Here is a 20,368-nt window from a genome sequence, read left to right as displayed (position 1 = left end):
TGTCACGAAATTCGCGCACGCTTATCAAATCTTGTCCGGCAATTTTCGCAAATGCGCGGCCGGAAACCAGGACGAAATTCCACGATCCGAAATGCACTCTTTGCTGCGTATGATACATTCGTAAATCCTATACTCTTTACTACACATAGCTCTGGTGTCTATCTTAGACTCCTCTGTTTTTCTTTTTATCCTCTTTAGATTAAAACTATAATATATTTTATGTAATATATATATTTTATCATATTTTCTTCAATCAAGTACAGCACCATTCTACGTTAAATTTAGTACAGGTTCTTAATACTCAGTTTTAATCTAACAATATTCGTTCGATTTGTTAGCTTTGTTGTACCAAAGTCAACATAGAATTGTTATATATATATATGCGTGTGTGTGTGTGTGAAATTGCGTGTGCCTGTATGAGTAGATACACGAGCTATACTGCTCACATATAAATCTGTACTTGCACGCAATAAATCACAGCCACCTATCCAAATTCGCGCGCGAGCACAAATACATACGACTAAATAACGCATATCTCTTTCGCATTTACATCCTAGATATCTTCGGTATATGTTTTATCATCTCGCTCTGACATTATATATACATATATATACATATAATTATATATATGTATATATATTACGTGTATATGTGCATATCGATACACGCGTAGATGTGTGCATATTTATATGGAAACGTATGCACTCACACTACGGATATGTACACATACACATATTGTTACACATACGAGGATGTCCTCTTTCGCGTTTTGTCTATACGTAGTACTAAGGTGCCATAATAAGCTGCATTCTCTCTCACTCTCTTTCTCTCTATTTCCTTTCCCTCTACTTGTGACACTCATTCACACGATTCGCACACTCACAACATTTTTTCATTCATTCCTCCTCTTCTCTCTCATCGACATGACGTGACATGACTCGTTTGCTATATTTTAACCGATAGCTCTCTTGTTACACAGTTACTCTCTCGTATTCGCCGGACCCGCTCTTACAGCAGCATCATCATACTTTCACACTTCCGAATTCGCTGGGGCTATAGTTGGGCGCACTAGCATCACACGTGCTCATAAATCAATAAATAAATAGAGGAACAACATTCTTCAAACATCTCTTTTTTTTTTCTTATATAACAACATTAGAGGCTCTCGGAGAACGTAACGCAACAAATGTTCAACAATACAATCACGAAAACAAATAGAAGGCACTCTTGCTTTTCTTTTTTTCTCAATAAATTAATCTCCATGTGTTATAACAACTCACTCTCAGATATTATCTCTATGCCTTCTCCTAGGCCTTGTCTGTCGCGTTCGCATTTAGCTACGTACCTATACGACGTTCGAATGTCGCTAAAATTCTTAGGTAACACGCGCCACGACAATCACATGACGGCGCTACAAATCTCATCTTTCTCTCTCTCTCTCTCTCTCTCTCTCTCTCTCTCTCTCTCTCTCTCTCTCTCTCTCTCTCTCGAACTGGACAATCATAGCTACGGTATGCGAGATACGAGATAACAAATTTGTTTCACATTTACAAGTAAAAGAAATCCACCTTCGTAACAATTAGGTGTAGAATATTATTTAACCTTTAATATTATAATAATTTAATTATTGTTATTTGCTTGGAAGCTCACAGCCGACACATTTTTTTTAATTCATTATTATTATTTCTCTCTTCTTTTAATATCTTATCTTATTTTCACTTGGGTATACGGGGCGCTCATCTTTCGTACTTGGGTCTTGGTTATTATTTTTTTCCCCTCGGTATTTAACAGCTACAACATGTACAACATTTAGCGCGGAAATTTTTCAACGAAAGGCATAACGGAATCCAGTTGTTAGTCCGCTCTATATTCGAAATACGCGGTGAAATATAGATTCACGGTTACTCTAACGAGAGAGAGAAACTATAAGTACGGATAATACCCCCGTGGTCTACGGGGAATAGAAAACGAAAAATCATGGAGATGTGGCAGTGCCTTGAGCAACCGTTTATGAAATCAACCCTATCTCGCCTCCCTATTACCCTTCTGCTTTGTTTTTCATCATCTTTTTTTTTTGTTTTTGAACACATGACAACACATCGTCTTTGTACGATAACAACGTTATTTTCTCCTTTTTTTCTTTCGGTTCTATCTTTGCTAACTAATCTAGCCTTGCTCGCGAGATTCATGGTTTGTCGAGCCTATCACGCATATAACATTGGATATATTGTAATAGATATATATATATGTATATTATATAACGTAGATATATATATATATGTAAATGACGTATCGTACGTATAATATATATCTGTGTGTATACGTGTGTTTTTGTGTGTATGCATTAAGATAGAAGTTTTATCTTTGTTAATTCTTTGCTACAGTAGAGAAAAAGGTAGTTGTATCTAGAACAATTAGTTCCTTTTTAGATTCATCTACCTTTTTCTTTCCCTCCATACATATAATTAATAATATATCGTTCTTTGCACGTACTCATGTGATAATTCTTCATTTAGATCCTACTTGACCGATCGCAGCGAACCATGATGATCGAACTGGGAAAGATTTCATTTCTACAAAATGTCTTTAGCATGTCGAGTCTGAGATCCAGAGAAATTATACCGTAGCATGTGTATATATTTATATATATGTATATATATAAATATTTATGAGTGTATATTTATGTATGTATATATGTCGCGTCTTGATTTCCGTACTGTTTTTCACAGTTTGCAGTCGTCGTCTTAGGTCGCGCGTGGTCTCTCTCGACTTTTATAAGATAAATATTTACTTTTATTACGAAGAGGGCAAAGAGAACAAAGAAAGGAGGATAGGAAGCGTCTACAGAGTCAGCGCCTGCATCTGATGGCACGTGTCGCTCAGCTGATCACCAGCTGCCGGATGGCCAGCCGTCCGCGGCGTACCGGGTGGCGTTATCGGTAACCTTCCAGGACCGTCGCCGGCGCCTCCTAGAGCATCGTCGGCGAGTTTGCCCGCCACCGCTGTGGCCGTGGTCTGCATTATACCGTTCATCTTATACTTGGACTGTCGCAGTATCGTCGTCTGCGAGCCGGTGGTGCTTGAATATTTGTCGGACGGCTTCCGGTTGGTGGACGATAGCGCCTGGCCGACGGAGTACCGGCTGCGTTGATTGCCGGCGGACTGCTGTTGTTGCTGCTGCTGTTGTGTTTGGGACAGGGGCATGGAGGATGGCTGATAACGATTCTGAGCCGGAGCATAAAACTGGACCTGGAGAGTGGGTGGGGAGAGAGTTGGAAGAGGCCGTGTCATGGGTGAGTACGGAGCTGGCGGTGGGCTCGCCGGCTTCTCCTGGGTGTTGGACGCGTCCGCGTTTATCCGCTCGGATGGAGACAGGCGAGATGACAGCGTCGTCGACGTGCTCGTGACGACGACACTGTCCGTCTGGGCCGTGTCATTGTTAGGCCGACTGTTGTCGTTTCCGTGTAAGTCCAACCGGGCGGCGCTTCCTCTGTAGTTGTTATTATTGTTACTCGAGAGGCAATTCTTACGACCCGAGCCATAACCACCGGTCATCGACGGTTTGTTGATCTCGTAATACTGATCGTCACCGCAGTGCCTCGCGCGTCCGTTCGTCGAATACGAGTAGTTGGACGTAGTGTGATTGACCTTGTGCGTAGCCTGATTCGAAGCGTAGCCGCCGCCGGACCTGAGGATCGCCGACGAGCCCACGTTCGATCCAGCCGTTCTCCTATTGTACTGTACCGGCAATCGCGACGACACCGCTATTGTCGGATATTTGTGCGACCCGTCCGCCGTGTTTCCGCTACATTTGTTGTGTGACTGTGTACCGCCGTATGTGTTCAGCGACTTGCCGTGTGTATTGTGATGTGCCAACGGATAGCCATGATTCTGACCCCCCTGGCCGCGTAAATTGTTACCCTGACCGCTCGAGTACTTATTGCAATCTCTGGAATTGTGACCGTACGTCTTCGTGTTGCTGTTGTCGTAACCGGACTGATGCGGCAAGGGTGAGAACGGTGTCGGTAGAAGACTAGCGGTACCAGACGCGTTGTGATGTGTGTATGGCGGTGGCGGGTGTGTGTGCGGAATGTATACGGTTGGATGATAGAGGATGCGACAGTGCATCGGACTGGTAGTGCAGTCCTCACTGTCGTTTTGCGCGCTGTGCGGCGTGTGTATCGTGATCGGATGGTAATTAGTGTGGTAACGACCGGACATAGGGAATTTGACGGGCATTAAGGGCAGCAGAGGTGTTGCCGGTGAGCCTGAAGCAGCCTGTTGCACTTCGCTGTGCGGTTGCTCCGAGTGGCTTGGCGTCGGACGTGAATCCTACGATTTTATTTTATAGAATAATACCTGCCTAACTCAATACATTGCCTGATAAAACGTGCATTTAATAATAAACACATTTACGGCGATTTGTTATAATTGATCTTGTAATCGAGTATGATCCTGATCTCAGTGTAATTAAATAAATCTTCATTGCGATGATAACTATCAATATTTCATTAATAATGACTACTAACGCATGCATTACTGTTTTAGAAATAAGAATAATAACTCAATGGCTAGCAGCTATATTCTTGTAGAATTTGGAAGCGGCGCCAAAACACATCGCGGAGACAGATCGCTAAACGTGCATTAATCGATTGCATTAGATAAGAGAGAAACTTACCTCTTGTGGAGCCTGACTATCAGACGCAGAGGTTTGCTGGCACGAAGTAGCGTCCGTAGCGTACAACAACAGCTGCTGCTCGGTCAGTCCCATAGATGCGTGCGGCGGCGGCGCGGGATGCGGGCCAGCCGCAAAAGGATAGTACAGATGATCCACCTGCGCCGGGGGAGGAGGGCCCGTTGGTACAGGTGGATGATGATGTGGAGCAGGCGCGGCAGGAGCGTAAAAGTGCGTTGGATGCGGTGGTGGGAGAGGTGGCGGTGGGCCCGTCGGCGGACTGGTAGCTCCTGTACCGTTATTGCCGTTGCTGCCAGAACTGTTGCCACCTCCACCACTATTCGTGTTGCTTGGCGAACTGCCAGTAGTAGCGTACAAGTACTGAGGTGCTCCGGTGGCCGCTCCTGCGTAGTACGGTTCGTACTGTAGACAGAAATGGAAAAATCTTTAGATATTCGTCATTATAAAAAGCACTTTGCACATGAATACCGAGTATCTTGCATAGATCACACCTATGACAGCCGTTCTCGTAAATGTTGGTCAATCCTTTATTGAGTTTCATTTCTTTACTCCAATCCTGTTTTTAACGTATGTCAACAAGTAAAATAGTATATATATATATATATATATATAGCATTCATAAAGATGGAAATACTTATTTTTCGTATAAGCTATATTATCGTATGGATAAAAATAGTATCAAACGGGAAATAAATTCATTATTCATATGCAATGTCATAATCAAGGATTTAATACGGTTATCATTTTTATATACGTTTTTCTATTTTGATTTAGAGAAGTAAAAAGGTGTATTGAGTGAATCTTAATTAACTAACATTCACAAGACTAGTTTTATTGTAATGATAGTGACAATAAATGTAACCATATAAAAGTCAAGCGAAGGTGATTAAAAGATATCTCAATTCATATATTGTTTCCAAATAACGATGTGTCATTTCCTAGATCATTCCAAGTTAGAAAAGATCGTAATGTGCTTAAGAAACTAGTCAAACAATCAATTATTATGCTGGTGAAGCGTTAATCGTTACATGGTGTAACTATCTGCAATTTATGAACATCCACGCAAAGTAAACTATTTTACTTTATTTGCATCTCATGTACATAAGAAAGAAGAGATCGTCCTAAACGACCTAAACCCACATTGCATACATGCCTATAATTTCATTGTCAATGATCTATAAAGATTTTCATATATTTATATTCTCTTCTAAGCGTAGAGTTTCACAGTGTTCGAGAGAAATTGCCTGTTAAAATAATATTATACAATAACATTTAAATAACGCGTGCAAAACGATCGCGTGTAATTCGGATTCGTGTCTGCGTTAAGTGCAACTTGTGTCATTCTAGAAAAGTGAAACAAGCAATACGAGAAATGAACAAACAACCATGCTGAACAGATAATTGACAAGTACCTTGACATTTCTATCATAACATTTAATTACAATATATCAACAAGAATTGTAATAAAAATTAAAACAAGTTGGAAAAAAGAAAAGAGAAAGGGAATAAAACAAAAAGAGCGAAAGAGAGAGATAAAGAATTAGAGGACATATAAATAGATCTAAGATATGAACGCTACTGAAACCGATAGTTTATAATCTATCTTTTCTTTTTATTGCTATAACTTTACTTCAAATGATTGCAAAGATGATTAATACGTGTTTATCATTTTGACACGATTAAAAATACTGTTATCCTATTATCGATATAACCGTTTCACTGGAAATTATTATTATGATTCACATTCACCATGTCAGCTTTATCTTCTTTATCTTCTATTTATTTTTATATACTGACTAATTTATCACATTTATTATATTTATAACTACTTATAGTTAGTTATTATATTTATATAGATATATTCTACTGTCTACTTTATATAGATATATGTATAAAGAGAATTATATTTATAACTACCGATATCATATATTATTAAATTTTTATCTCTTTGTTATATATTCATACGTATTGATAAATATGCGCTCTTAATTTTCGTTATACACTTAATACTGTGATTACGGGAACATGTGAGTGTCAAAGATTAATACGAACCGGTGAATACAAGTGATGAAACGAAAAAGACGATGAAGAACATGCATCAACAGGCCATGCATCGAAAGGCGGGGAAAAGGGGGAGAAAGAAAAGTAAACTGCTCAAAAAGAGCAACATGCTAGTCGTTTAGCTTAGACCTTATACCTTTAGACCTCAATACTGTATAGCGTCGAGAAGGACGTAAGTAGGCATTTGCTGAGGGTTGGGTAGAAACGCCGGTGGTATGGCTTCTCCCATCAGACCGTTTGTCTGTCAAACCGTAACCGATATGTACCGTTTAATAAAAATACAAATACAGACAAAGACGGTCAGGATCTTATGCTAGGATCTATATGTACGTGTGAGGGAAACCCACGAGCATCTAAACGGAGAGTCGAAGACGTAGAAGTATGAAAAAAATCAATCAGGACAGTTATCGATATTATTTTACGTACCGGCATAGGAGAATATTGATATTGTTGTGGCATATACAATGATGGGGCCGGACATGGATACATCACAGGAGCGAACGTTTGATGTCCGGTAGCGGCTTGAGGCCCTGAGTATGTAAGTGAAAATTATAATAAATTAAAATCCCTGTTGTAAAATGAACCAATGATTATGAAATAAAATTAATGAATAATTAACGTGACCACATCTTGATCTAATGCAAGACTCTGTAAGATTGTATTTGTATTTACAGGAGGGACTCATAATAAAATTCAATCTCCCAAATATTTTGCTTAAGTATATCGATAAACAAAAAGTCGTAGAATTCCTTAGGTTTTGTTGCAACCATTTCTAGACGGTAAGATCATATATATGTAGCGAGTAATGCTTACCAAACACTCCTGTAGCTTGATAAATCGTTCCTGGATCCGTAGGTGGAGCGATGGAAGTCGCTGGTGCGGCAGCTGCCGTGTTATAGAATGTCATACCATTCTGATAAGCGAGACCCATACCTATACAGGCAAAGGAGGAGAGAAATTAGAAACGCGATCTCTGCACTCTTCAATCGTCCATAATATTGTTGCTTGAAAAATATATGCAAAGTATCTCGAAGTTCCCTGTGAATTGCAATAAATCAGGATCAGTTTCAAATAAAATTTTTTAATCAGCTATGTAAACATTCCTAAATAAACAAAATCAAGAAATTTTATAGAATTTTCTTAAAAATCTATCCTTAATATTAATTTTTGTTTATTTAATACAACACGTTATTACAAAAATATTCTTGCATATTTATTACTAATTACGTGTAAAAAAAAAATAAAATTTTAAGTAGAAGAATATCTAGTAACAAACACAAGTGTAGTCAAAACTTAAAATATCCAAAACACAAATTCAAAATAATTTGGCACAACAAGATACTGTGTCCATTGGAGAAATGAGCGTTAAGTAGTGTAATATAAACTGAAAGATTTAAACCGTAGTAAATGTGACTCAAGGTGTCGGAAATCCATAATCAAGAAGAAGAAGAGTTACATACCGTTCGCGTAGTAGTAAGTACTTGTAGGCACGGAAGGAGGCGAACCGGTACTACCGTCAAAGGATCTGGAGAAGGGCTGCTTCTTGATTGCGGGCGCTATGTTGAGTTTCCTCTCTCTCAAGACGATGCATTCAGCCTGGAACAAACAAAAGCAATGAATAAAGGAATGGACCGATTGTTTATCGAAGAGACATGGTTATCAATTACAAACCTCTTGTTGAAGCCGCTTAGCCTCCTCCTCCGTTTCGAAGGTGACAAAACCATAACCCTTTGACACGCCAGCGCGGTCCGATATAATTTTCGTGGCCTTGACATTGCCATAGGCCGAGAAAACCTGAGCTAGCTCCGCTTCGCTGGTGCTGGCCGAAATGCCACCTACGAAAATACGGTTCGGTACCAGCGTACCGTATTTCGGCGCAGCCATCGTAAGACTCGCGGCCGAGGCAGGGCTAGAGGCAGGACTAGACCCCTCCGTACCACCGGTCGAAGCCGAGCTCTATACAACAATCAAATGAGTTCTTCCTTTAATTTGCTATCGCGCGGAAATCACGTGGGGTGACAATGCTCCATCCCGAGATTCCTCGAGACAGAATTTACTGGCAATAACAAAGCTTTTGTGATCATCATTTGACGTAATTTGTCCCATGCAATATGTTCGTTTTTGACAAATGGAAAACCTGCGAAAGTCGAAAATAAAAAAAGACGATCAATTACGAGACATGGAAAAAGACTTTGGATTTAATCGATCCTTTTACCGTGACTTCTTATCTCACTCGCGTGTGTCACAAAGTTAAACAAATAGTTAGCAGTGTAGATATCTAATCGAAGTTAATTACACTTGTTATCATTAAATTTAATATTTTATTAAGTAACAATTAATTAATCCTATCGTGATGAATTTGCTATTTATTTATTTATGTAACTGTTTCTCTGATATAAGTTTGTTTTCACGATTTTCAACGTCACCATCGGGAATATCCCTTGATAACAGTTTGCCTCTCCTGAAACGCGAATCAATGACAGTGTTGTTCATGAATGTATTCACGCACAGGCAAAACAGTAATGAAAGTGAAAAGCTGTCGCAAGTGCAGGGTACAAATATGAACGAGCGATTCTCTCTTTCTCTTTCTTCCAGCGCCGACCTTGCTTCTCTAAACTCGCGATATTACGATCCCTGTCATTATAATATCCCATTATACGTCAAGCAATATTGTCGTAGAAATACATTTGAAAGCGGCCGTCCGACGATTTGTATACATACATAAATGCCGATCATTAATTTAGGAGCACCGAGCGAGAGAGACGTGATTACGAACCAAGAATGTGTATAGTACGGGGAAAAGCGGCCGAAAGTTTACGGTAGTTTTGTACTTCTCGATGTGTTTCACCTGTAATTTCTTCGAACGGAAGAGCCGATAATACGAAACGACAACTCCAAGAAAGATACTCCTTTCCTTTCCGTGTGGAGTTAAAATGCACGTTTATCGCATTATGTAGATTAATATATACATACAATTATCATAAGACGGCTAAAGAACTATCGAAGTTTGTTTAGCCATTTAACTGATGAGTCACTGCAGTACCTCTGTATATAGAGCAGAAGTGTTCGATGAGCTGTACTTGGTTACAGCGGTATCAAATATTCTTTACGCCGAAAGAATTACAATTCAGTTCGAGATGAAATTCGTTTACTTGCTGCATAAAATTTGACCTACAGTGTCGTGTCCCTAAAATGACCTCTAAACAGGGCACAATTTGATATTGTACAATATTATTGATTATCTGGAGGCTACATTGAGCCTATAGACTGTTTTGAATTGTTTATAAGGCAGATATCAATACTACCTAAAACTTCAAGAGTGAATTTCATTCTAAAGAATTAAATCTTACTCTTAAAGATTGAAAATTGAATCGCTCTTTTTCAAGATGCTTAATTTTCATTCTTTAGAATGAGATTTCACTCCAAAAAATTTAAAGAATAATATTGCATAAATAATTGTATAATAAGGGCTTTATAGTTCTTCATTGAGTTTTTCTGTAAACCTACTATGTCAAAAGATATCACAAAATTGTAGTAATTGTCGTATTTTCAACATCGGCAATATGTACTCTTGACATTCTTTGGAACCTTGAAATCTCACTCTAAGACCCGTTTTCACAATATATAGTTACCTAAAGATTAAAGGTTACCAACAGATTCATCAATGAAATTCATTCATGAATTTCTTGGTTACCTTTAATCTTTAGGTAACCGTATATTGTGAAATCGGGCCTAAAAGTTTTAGAAAATATTTTAAACATGTGTTATTTCTCCGCCGATCTGGCGATTAACATTCTTTCTCGTTTCTATAAATTCTGGCCATTACTTAAACATCTTTGCAGGTATTTGTACGCAACATTTATTGCAGGTATCAGGAATATACATGGGACGATGACACAAAAGCCATGTAAAACATTTCAAAGAATTTCATTCAATTTATTGGCTCCGATCCAAGGGATTTAAAAAATATGTTTAGTCGAAGAGAAAATGCGAAAATATCAAATGAGCCGATAAAATTGTCAATTTTCAATGCCGAACAGTAGCATGCTGTAACGACTAGGAAAACTGGAAGAAAAGGAAGAATAGTCAAAGCACCCCGTTGTGTAAAAAGGAAATTGCTCGTCACACAAGGGTCGTCATACAATGAATTGGAAACACATGGAAGACTCTTGTTAAAATTACCATTTTAAGTATATACATGGAAAGGTACTCTCTAAATGTTTAGGAGCGGAATCTCACTCTAAAAAGTGAAAATTGAGTCTTGAAAAAGAGTGGCTCAAATTTTAATCTTTAAGAGTGAGATTTCACTCTTCACAGTGAGGGGTTCACTCTAAAAGTTTTAGAGTATCTGTTCCGATGAAGTGGTAGGAGTCAGCAGGAATCGTGTTCTGTTTTTACCGCGGCGCATTCTATCCAATAATCACCCACTTCTTTACATCTCTCCATCCTGTGCAGCGTTACCCGATAATTTCAATTAAATGCGCAGAAAAGGAATTTTAACTCGAAAATGCTGATCTCAAAAGCGACCTTTCCCCAGAAAGTACTAATCTCAAAGGCACCATTTCTCCGTATTCCGCAAATCTTCCGATTAGAGATGAGAGGGATGGTACAAAACTGTGTTTTCACATCGTCGAATTAGTCTTGTCTCTTTCTCGCTCTTGACAAATCTCGGAAGCTCGCGGGGGTCACTCCGGATTTCCGTCCGACGTGGGGATCAGCCACGGGAGCGAGAGGCATCGCAACGTGTCAATCTTGCTTCTTCTTCTTCGTTCAAAGGCTTCCGAGATCCTCACATGTGGGCTCGATAAGGTGGTGGTACATTTCAAACATGGTATTCAATTCTGAACAAAATAAAATTTAAATTCAATTTTTTCAGTTCAAGTTTGTTTTTTCCTCTTTGATATCCTTCGGTATTCTCCACACAATGAAAGGATTATCAAACTTAGACCTCGAAAATTCAAATTTTACTTTGTTCAGAATTATAACTTATTTGAAATTGCATTACTTTATCCTATGATTATCACAAATTCCTTAGCCTTAAATTTCATAACTTTTCCCCTTTCAGACAAAATTTCATGGTTTTCCCTGATGCTTTCAATAATACTTTGAAATTTTCTATATTTTTTTCCTGATTTAGAAACCGTCAAATATTTTATTAAAAGAGCAATTTAACATAGCAATGTAAATTAATGTCGCTGCTTGCGTTTAATTGTTAAGTTAGTAATATTTCAAAACTGCCAAGAGAGAATGTGATGCGAGCATTCAACTTTTTTAAAACAAAGAATTTAAATTTTCCAGAAAATTTTGCCAAAATATTTTTCCCGATTTCCCTGAGCGTTCCCAATTTCCTCGACATTTCCCTGATTTCTAGTCTTCTAGTAATCCTGCTATACAACGACGGTGTCGATCTTGCGAGTGACAGATCTCGTGGAGATTTGACGTGACGTGCGCAGCTGCGTGATCGGCATCCGGTCGGCGCGGCGCCGGGACGAGGAGAGCAAAGCTACGCGGAGTATCGACTAGCGGCCGGAGGCGGCTGCTGCGGCGGTGGCGACACGTCGACGTTCCAGTTAACGTGAATTTCACGAGGAAGCATGCGACGGGTTCGCGACGCACGTGAGAACTCGAGAAGCTGAGGAGAGGAAAGCTGCCGAGTGGACCTGACACCACCGCACCCCTCTTACATCTTTCTCACTTTTTTCTTCATTTTTCTCTTTCCTTTCTCTCACTCTGTCTCGCTCCCTCCCTCTCGCGACTGCTCGCGACGATGGCGAGCGATGACAGCCAAAAGTGCAAACAAACAAGCAAGCAACCGACCAAACAAGCGAGCAGCACGTACAGCGTGCGTCGTCTCGAATCCGCGTGGAGCGAGCGGGAAGAGCGAGAGGGTCGGAGAGCGAGCGAGAGAGAACAAGTAGCGGCGATCTCACCTGAGATCGTACTCCAATCTTTCACGCCGCGAGAATGAATCCCCAACGTGTTTACATCCGCGACAATGAGATCGGTGACACAATTCGTGCTCGGGGGATTTAGTCTCTAAATTCTTTGGAGTGTGGAATCTCGCTCTAGAGAGTGAAAATTGAATTTCAAAAAAATTTTTTCTCTTCAGGGCACCTGTCGTGGAACAAGTTCTCGGAACAGATTCTCTCTCGTATCGGAATCATTCCTTTTTTCCTAGAAAACACAATAGAAATCTAGAGAACAATTGAATAATTCTGATCGCAATTTATTCCGAATAATTTCACAATACGTGACCAGAGTGAGACTAAAATCGACGGCTTTGAAATTCTGAGGCTCGCGACGACTCGAAGAACCCCATCGGCGCTTTCTCCTCGCCTTCCTCTTTCATCCCCCTCGACAATCCCGGAAGTCGCAAGCATACCGGGAAGAAACACGCACGACGTGCTCGCTCCATGATTATATTAGAGCGGACCAACAGTCAAGACCGTTTTTCCGAGAATACTCCGGGAACGAAAGCGATAGTGACGAGGAAGATAAACAGGGGACAGGGGGAGAATACTTGGCGCGAACGACGTTTTTGAATGCGCGAGGTACTCCGACAGGTCGCTCCTCATCGTCGACGTCGCCGTCGTCGACGACCCTCGATGTCCGCTGCAATTCGTAAAAATTAAAATGCGAATTCCGCGTATCAGAGGACACGCCGGTGTTTAATTCTTGGAGCGACCGACGAGGTCTCACCACCGTCGACGACGCTGCGCGACGTTGAGTCGAAGGGACGCGAGCGAAAACGAGAGAGAGAGAGAGAGAGAGAGAGAGAGAGAGACAGCGCGCGCGCGCGCGCTCGCTCTTTCTCTTTCTCGTGATAAATATCTAGGCGCTCGCTCGCTCTCTTTCTCCGTCCAGGGTGTTAACGGCGGGCACTCACCATCTTTCGACGGATTCGGACGCGCTGGAGGATCCGCTGGCGGCTGTCCCGGCGGCTCGATGGTACCCTGGCCTCGCGCGACAGTCACCTGGACGCCCAGGGACTGCCAAGGACCGTAGCACCGACCACTTCAGCAACACTTCCAGCCTCCGGCGGAGAAGCTGCCTTCCCGTCTCGCAGTAAACCTCCAAACACTACGGAGCAGGCAGCTCTTACAAGATGGCGGCCGGTGGCGCAGCGCCGCGTACTCCGAATTCACGGAACCTCGCAGATACTTGCGCGCGCACCTTATCGAGAGTAGATAAAGCCAATCGCGTTGTCACGTTTCCGTCGGGTGCACACGAGGCTCAACTAGACCGCGTCGACGTCTCCGCGCATTCGGAATCTGGAAACACTGGACATTCCGATATTTGGATACGTTGCACGTCCGAAAAGGATTTCAACTAAATTAGCTTGAGTCCCATTAATATAGATTAACTTTAATCTTGGTCCAATTTGCTCTCTCTTTATCTTTTTTTAGTTCTCGAAATTAGAGGATGAAGAATAATAGCGTATTCGATTTACTGATTCGACCCGACTCCAAGTCAACGATCTGTTCTTTTTAGCTGCATTTCTTGCATAATTTAGCTCTTCTTTTGTAGCTAAACAGAACAGACCATTGACTCAGAGTCGGGTCGAATCAGTAAATCGAATAAGCTAAATATAAGTTAAAACGAAATTAAAGTTAATCTAGTTTGTGAAAACGAATATTAATTGGCGATGAATTGAACTTTAAGCTCTGCACACATATAAATGCCTTATCTTTTATTTGCAATATGTATGTACATAAATAATTATATCCATTGTATGCATAATCTCTATTCTTAATTTTTTTATTTCTAATATTCAACATTTATTCTTGTTCCTAATATCTATTATGTTCAGTGCACAAAATCTTGCCTTTATCCATTTCTACTGAATGTAAATTAGCATTAAAATTTCAATTTAATTTATTGTTTATCTTTTTCTATATAGTTCTAATTGTAAGAATTAAAAAAAATATAAGGAGTCATGTAAACCATGATTAAAGTTAAATTATATATTGGTAAGAACAGATATTTGAAAATTGTAAAGAATTTTATCTACAGTTCATTGTTCCTGATTTAATTTTTTTTCCATATTACAATAAGCAATAAAAAATATTTTTATCCATGTTCATAAATTAAATTAAAAAATTACTTGATAAGTTAATTACTGATTAAATTAATCAGAGTTCAGTTAAGTGGAGAGAAGTCAAAGATAATTTCAATTAACTTAATTCTACGTAATTTTTGATTCTTCTAATCCTTTTTGTCATATGTCAAACAATAAAACATTAATAAATTCTATTCGAGTTAATATAATGCAAATTTTTTAAATTTACTAAAATAACACTACAAAATTAAGAGAAGCGCGTTATTTTAAAATAAATTTAAATTAAAAAATTACTTGATAAGTTAATTACTGATTAAATTAATCAGAGTTCAGTTAAGTGGAGAGAAGTCAAAGATAATTTCAATTAACTTAATTCTACGTAATTTTTTATTCTTCTAATCCTTTTTTGTCATATGTCAAACAATAAAACATTAATAAATTCTATTCGAGTTAATACAATGCAAATTGTTTTAATTTACTAAAATAACGCTACAAAATTAAGAGAAGCGCGTTATTTTAAAATAAAATAAATAAATAAGATACAGTTAATTATTGACTTATCCTCCTTGTTTTTTTTTAAATCACATCTGCTCATATTCATATTTTTTTACAACGCATTTTGGGTTTTAATTTTTCATGCAATTCCACTAAAAGTTTTCTGTAATGATAACAAGGATAACGGAGCACGAAAGAGGAGCAAATTGGACGAGTGACAAAAATGTACAATATCATATTATTTTTAGGCTTGAGATATCGTTTACATTTAAATCCAAATACGTTAAATCTGAATTCGTTGGTACATAAATCTCTTCATTTGAATAGTTCGGGATCTCCGTGAGATATCAAATTGAGCGAATCGATCACGTCGAACGCGAAACCGTTCAACGGAATTACTTCGGAGTCGTGTTCGCGATCAACGGAGATCTATCCAGGACTTACCGATAATCCGCGACCCGGCGATCCCGCGGCGACATTCGCTGACGACGTCGTGCGGCTGATGGAAATTTGTAGTGTTTGAGTAAAACGGAACACGAAAAATACGAAAAACGATGAACGAGAAAAACCGGGGACGAAAACGGAACTGGAACTGTAACCGAACTGAACGCGAGCGCATCGCTCGCCGAAGGGTTGGCGAGGGGTTAGAAGGGGAGGGGGAAAGATACCGCGACTTCCGGTCGACGCGACCGCGTCGCGTCGGGTCGTCGATGAGACGCGATGTGGAATTGATAGAATAATTCAACGGAGAGATTATCTTTCACGGTGGACCGATTGAACACGTCGATCGTCGCTGGGACGTCGATTAAATGGCCGTGCGATGCGCGACACCATTTTGACTAACGTTGCAGAAGCGAGCTGACTGGCGCGAGATTGCCGTTCAAGTGTTTCCGACGAACGGAAACGTCAAACAAAAGGAAGAGCGGAGGCGAATAACAAACCGAACGTAGCCCGAGAAAGAACGAATCGATCGGAAACAATGGATACTGTTAGAAATTTGGTCGCAATTCTATCATTACCGATTTTAAGTCAGGTGTTTCTCACTGAATACTCTACTCCTTTTTTTTATTTAGAACTATTTCAAGAGTCGCGAGTGACATCTTTCGTTGACTCTACGAGGTTTGAAACGTTTAATGTTACATTGGTAATTTCAAGATAAAAAATCTTTTTCTTCTCTATTGCCTCTAAAAAATTGAATTTAAAGATATTTTGAAAGTTTGTTAAAAATTAAAATATAACGATGTTAGAAATTAAATTTTTAATAGCTTCTGCTTTTTTTTTATTTTTAATTTTCAAATTATCCTTTCAATTTTTACGAATTTTAAGTAAAATATCCGCTATATTTTCTGTATTTTCTATATTTAGGAAACGTTTAAATATTTTCATTGTTTCAATGTTAAGTATATCAAAATTATGTTAACAAAATTTTAACATAAAAAATCGAAATATTCATCGATATTCATTCAAATATATCGATTATTAGTATCAGCGTAATATACAATGTTAAAAATGTCATGAAATTTAATGTAGTTTTAAGTTACATAAATTAAATTCAATTTTATGACACTAAATTAAATTTTATGTATCTGTAACTGAAAAATATATTTGTGTACATGTACATGAAATTTAGCGTACGTTTCATAAAATTTTACGAAGTTCGGTACATTTTTTATCAAATTTTATGTAATTGGCATAAAATTTAATGTAAGTAAACGTTAAATTTAAGTTATTGTAACTTCATTTTCATTGACAACATTAAATATTAAATTTTAATGTGCCTGCTTGAAATTTGCTTCCATTACATGTAATGGAAGCAAGTTTCTGTTTTTTTAACAGTATATAAAAAAAAAGTAATTAATTACCTACATTTTACATGATATTTCTAGTAAATATATCAGTGTCATTATCGCAAAATTGAGAGAGAGATCGCACGAAAAATATTTACAAACAAAATGTACAGACATTATACTATTTTCAGGTTTTAGATATCATTCACATTTAAATCAAAACACGTTGCAGTCGATGGCACGTAAACATACGGTCTTGTTTCTTCATTTGAATAGTTCGGGATTCCCTGTGAGATATCAAAATTCTGAAAATTTGAAATGAAAAAAGGGCTATGAAAATATTTTATAATACAATTATATATTTTTTATAAATCGCATCGTTAATCGCAATTTAACGTTTAACAATAAAATAGTACAGACCAACAGAAGCTTTCTGAAGGCTGCACTAACCCATCAAATCGAACATGAAGATTAATAATTATTTTTTATATTAACTACAGATATTCTTAAAAAAATATATAATTTAACGTCATATGTGTCCTCTTATAAATTACATGCAGAGTTATCTAACGTAAAAAAAAATATACGCGAACTGCCACACGACTTACATATCTTTTATGCATAGCCAAGCAAAAGGTGCAAACTTGTGGTCTTGTCGAACAAACGCCGCTACTTTCTAAAAGACGCGTACAAGGTTGATCCATGGCACCCGCAATGAGTATGGCGTCCAAATGGCTAATGTAACTGCTGGCCAATCTTAAGGTCTCTATTTTCGACAGCTTGCGGTCAGCCGGCTCGGTTGGGATCAAAGTTCTCAGGGCGCTGAAAGCCGTGTTCACGCTGCACAACGAAGATCGCGTACCTTCAGAGAAGATCTCATCCAGTGTTTCTCGCATCCTAAATCGCTCTATTAATATCAAGTCTATCTCGTTCATTATAAATACGTTAAGTAATTAAAAGAAGCGTCCAAAGATAAATGGTTCGTCGAGAGAAACTCCGCACGTAAACAAGAACCGCGCGCTTATTCTCCGAATCCTTCATCTTCCTCGCGCAACAAGAAATAAATGTTTAGATAATTCACTCGTTGTTTTTTATATCGTTCTCGTTATTATATGCGCAAAATGCTTTTTCACCTAAGAGTGCGATCTCTCTCTCGAGCGTTCGCTTGGTATCGCTGCTTCGTCGACTCTTCCCTCCTGCGTGCTGCCATGCCGTGGACGCGACTACAGAAACGCTTTCGCTAACCGTTCACAACGATGCTATCTTCATCAATGAGGCGACCGGTACAGCCTCTTTCCGTTCCTCCGGAATATGAAAATTTCCTCATCTCTCTGGTGTCACGGATACTTAACATCTCTCCCCGCCCTCCCGTTTCTTTCCCCTTGCTCCTTCTTTCTCTCAGATATCCGACACGCACGTGAGCAGCACATGTGTGCGATCAGGGACGGATGAAGATCCTCTCTCGCACTCTTTTTCGTCCTTTTCTCTTTCTCTTCCTTTCCCGGTTTCTACCGTAACGTGCTACAATTACGGCGAAGAAAATAAAAAACTGAATAATAAATTATACATTATAAAACAAAATAATAAATTATATAAATTACATTTACAAAAAATATATATGTATATCTTTGAAGATAATTGTTCGCATTGAAAATCGAGAAAATGTGAATATTGAAGTTATAATAGGATCTTTGTTACACACTTGATCACCTCTCATGCATTGGAATTAAATTTACAATGAAATACATACATAACAGAATGAATCCATACAACACGCACTCAAAACTTCGTCCCTGTCTCCCATACCACTATACGCTGAGTGATGCATTCCGAGTGTAAAGTGGACGACGGCTGCGTTTCGCATTAAGCTCAATAAAAACGTGGATGACCGTAGTAACCGGACGATAGAGAAGGATAAATTCCATCTGGAAAACTAATTAGCGTTCTATTACAACGTGCTTCCATTTGCCTGTGATATCCCGATTTCTCATGTTTTATACAATTATGCTGCTGAAAAACAGATGCTAAATTTATATCTTGTAGTTTGTTGATTGAACTTCAGGGCTGGGCGACGATATAATGCATAATTATTATTTAAGGCGCGAGAATAATTGAAGAAGAAGCTTCGTATGAAATGTTTACTCAATTAAATAACTTGGTTACATCAAATCAGTTACACAGCATAAAATTTACATGTTTCTCAAATGGTCATCGACTCAATAAGATTATACTTCAACGTTCGATATTGTCGAAGGAACATCACGCAGGATCAGCTAATATAAGACAGAATTAATTAAGTTTTGGATTTAATCATTATTGTTGACCGCACGCTATGTTACCGAAGGCCCGCGGTATAAAGGAATATCTTAAAGAATATATATATATAGAAATAATATATATATATATATATATAGAAAATATGCACAAAAGTGTCTGATATATTAATAAAATAATAATGGAACTTAGATTATACATTTTACGCGATTATATGAGCGATCAAACAGATCGATGTGGAAGGTTCGTCGAATTGGCGACTATAAAATGCTCGAAATGATTCTGTGTCATAGTAGGTTTACATATGTAAACGCAAATAGTCATATTTCATTCTACTTATACACATTACGTGATGTGACATAATATAAAATCAATTAAAACAAGGTTTCGATTATAAAAAAAAAGTGAATAAACAAAATAAAAGTTTGGTGTGTAAAAACGATGAGCAAACAAAAAGTTTGATGTGTAAAAAAGATGAATAAACAAAGTGTTCCACTCGCTTCAACACCGTTCGACCTTTATCTTTTTTCCTCGCTTTTACTTGCACTTATCATTTGTAGAAATAAATCTTGTAAAATATAAATATTATTATATATATGTCCAATATAATCTATACATATTAAACATATTTTATAATATCAATATAATCTATATATATTACATATTTATGTAATATATAATCTATATACATTACGTAGGTATAATATAATATATTTAATATACATAATTATATAAAAAATTTAATATATAGAATCTTATATATATTTTATGTACCTATATGCCTTTAAAAATATATGTACATACAAATATGGAAGAATAAAAAAACGCGGTGTAATTTCACCTCGTACAAGCACTTTGGCATGTGTACCACTTAAAATCAGATTAAAAAGGAAAAAAGCAAGGCCAATCGCGAGGTCAGGCGCGATCGACGAGCGGTGACATTGACAGCGTAGAGGAACAATTAATGATGTAATATCTAGAGAACTTGAAAATAGC

The 20,368-nt window shown here is 38.2% G+C and overlaps 1 protein-coding gene across 3 annotated transcripts; it reads right to left on the bottom strand.

The window, feature by feature from the left end:
* Window positions 1–2,132: 2,132 nt before the first annotated feature.
* On the bottom strand, window positions 2,133–19,963 carry LOC108765955 (transcription factor SFL2). 3 transcript variants are annotated; one of them, XM_018514902.1, is made up of 9 exons: window positions 18,849–19,963; window positions 18,232–18,619; window positions 17,743–17,938; window positions 8,429–8,713; window positions 8,218–8,353; window positions 7,571–7,690; window positions 7,184–7,287; window positions 4,679–5,098; window positions 2,133–4,332 (listed from the first exon to the last, which is right to left on the bottom strand). In XM_018514902.1, exons 2-9 carry the CDS (start codon window positions 18,306–18,308, stop codon window positions 2,842–2,844), a joined length of 2,829 nt encoding a protein of 942 aa, XP_018370404.1. In that variant the 5' UTR covers window positions 18,309–18,619; window positions 18,849–19,963; the 3' UTR covers window positions 2,133–2,841. The 3 variants fall into 3 exon arrangements, with proteins under 3 accessions (XP_018370404.1, XP_018370402.1, XP_018370403.1); XM_018514900.1 differs by lacking the exons at window positions 17,743–17,938; window positions 18,232–18,619; window positions 18,849–19,963 and adding exons at window positions 13,644–14,037; window positions 15,756–16,161; XM_018514901.1 differs by lacking the exons at window positions 17,743–17,938; window positions 18,232–18,619; window positions 18,849–19,963 and adding exons at window positions 13,644–14,028; window positions 15,756–16,161.
* Between the last annotated feature and the right edge of the window lie 405 nt (window positions 19,964–20,368).

Source organism: Trachymyrmex cornetzi, unplaced genomic scaffold, assembly GCF_001594075.2.
Source record: "Trachymyrmex cornetzi isolate Tcor2-1 unplaced genomic scaffold, Tcor1.1 scaffold56, whole genome shotgun sequence".
Classification (NCBI taxonomy): domain Eukaryota; kingdom Metazoa; phylum Arthropoda; class Insecta; order Hymenoptera; family Formicidae; genus Trachymyrmex; species Trachymyrmex cornetzi.
Note: the sequence above shows the minus strand (reverse complement) of the source record. Positions and strands in the feature narration are given on the sequence as shown.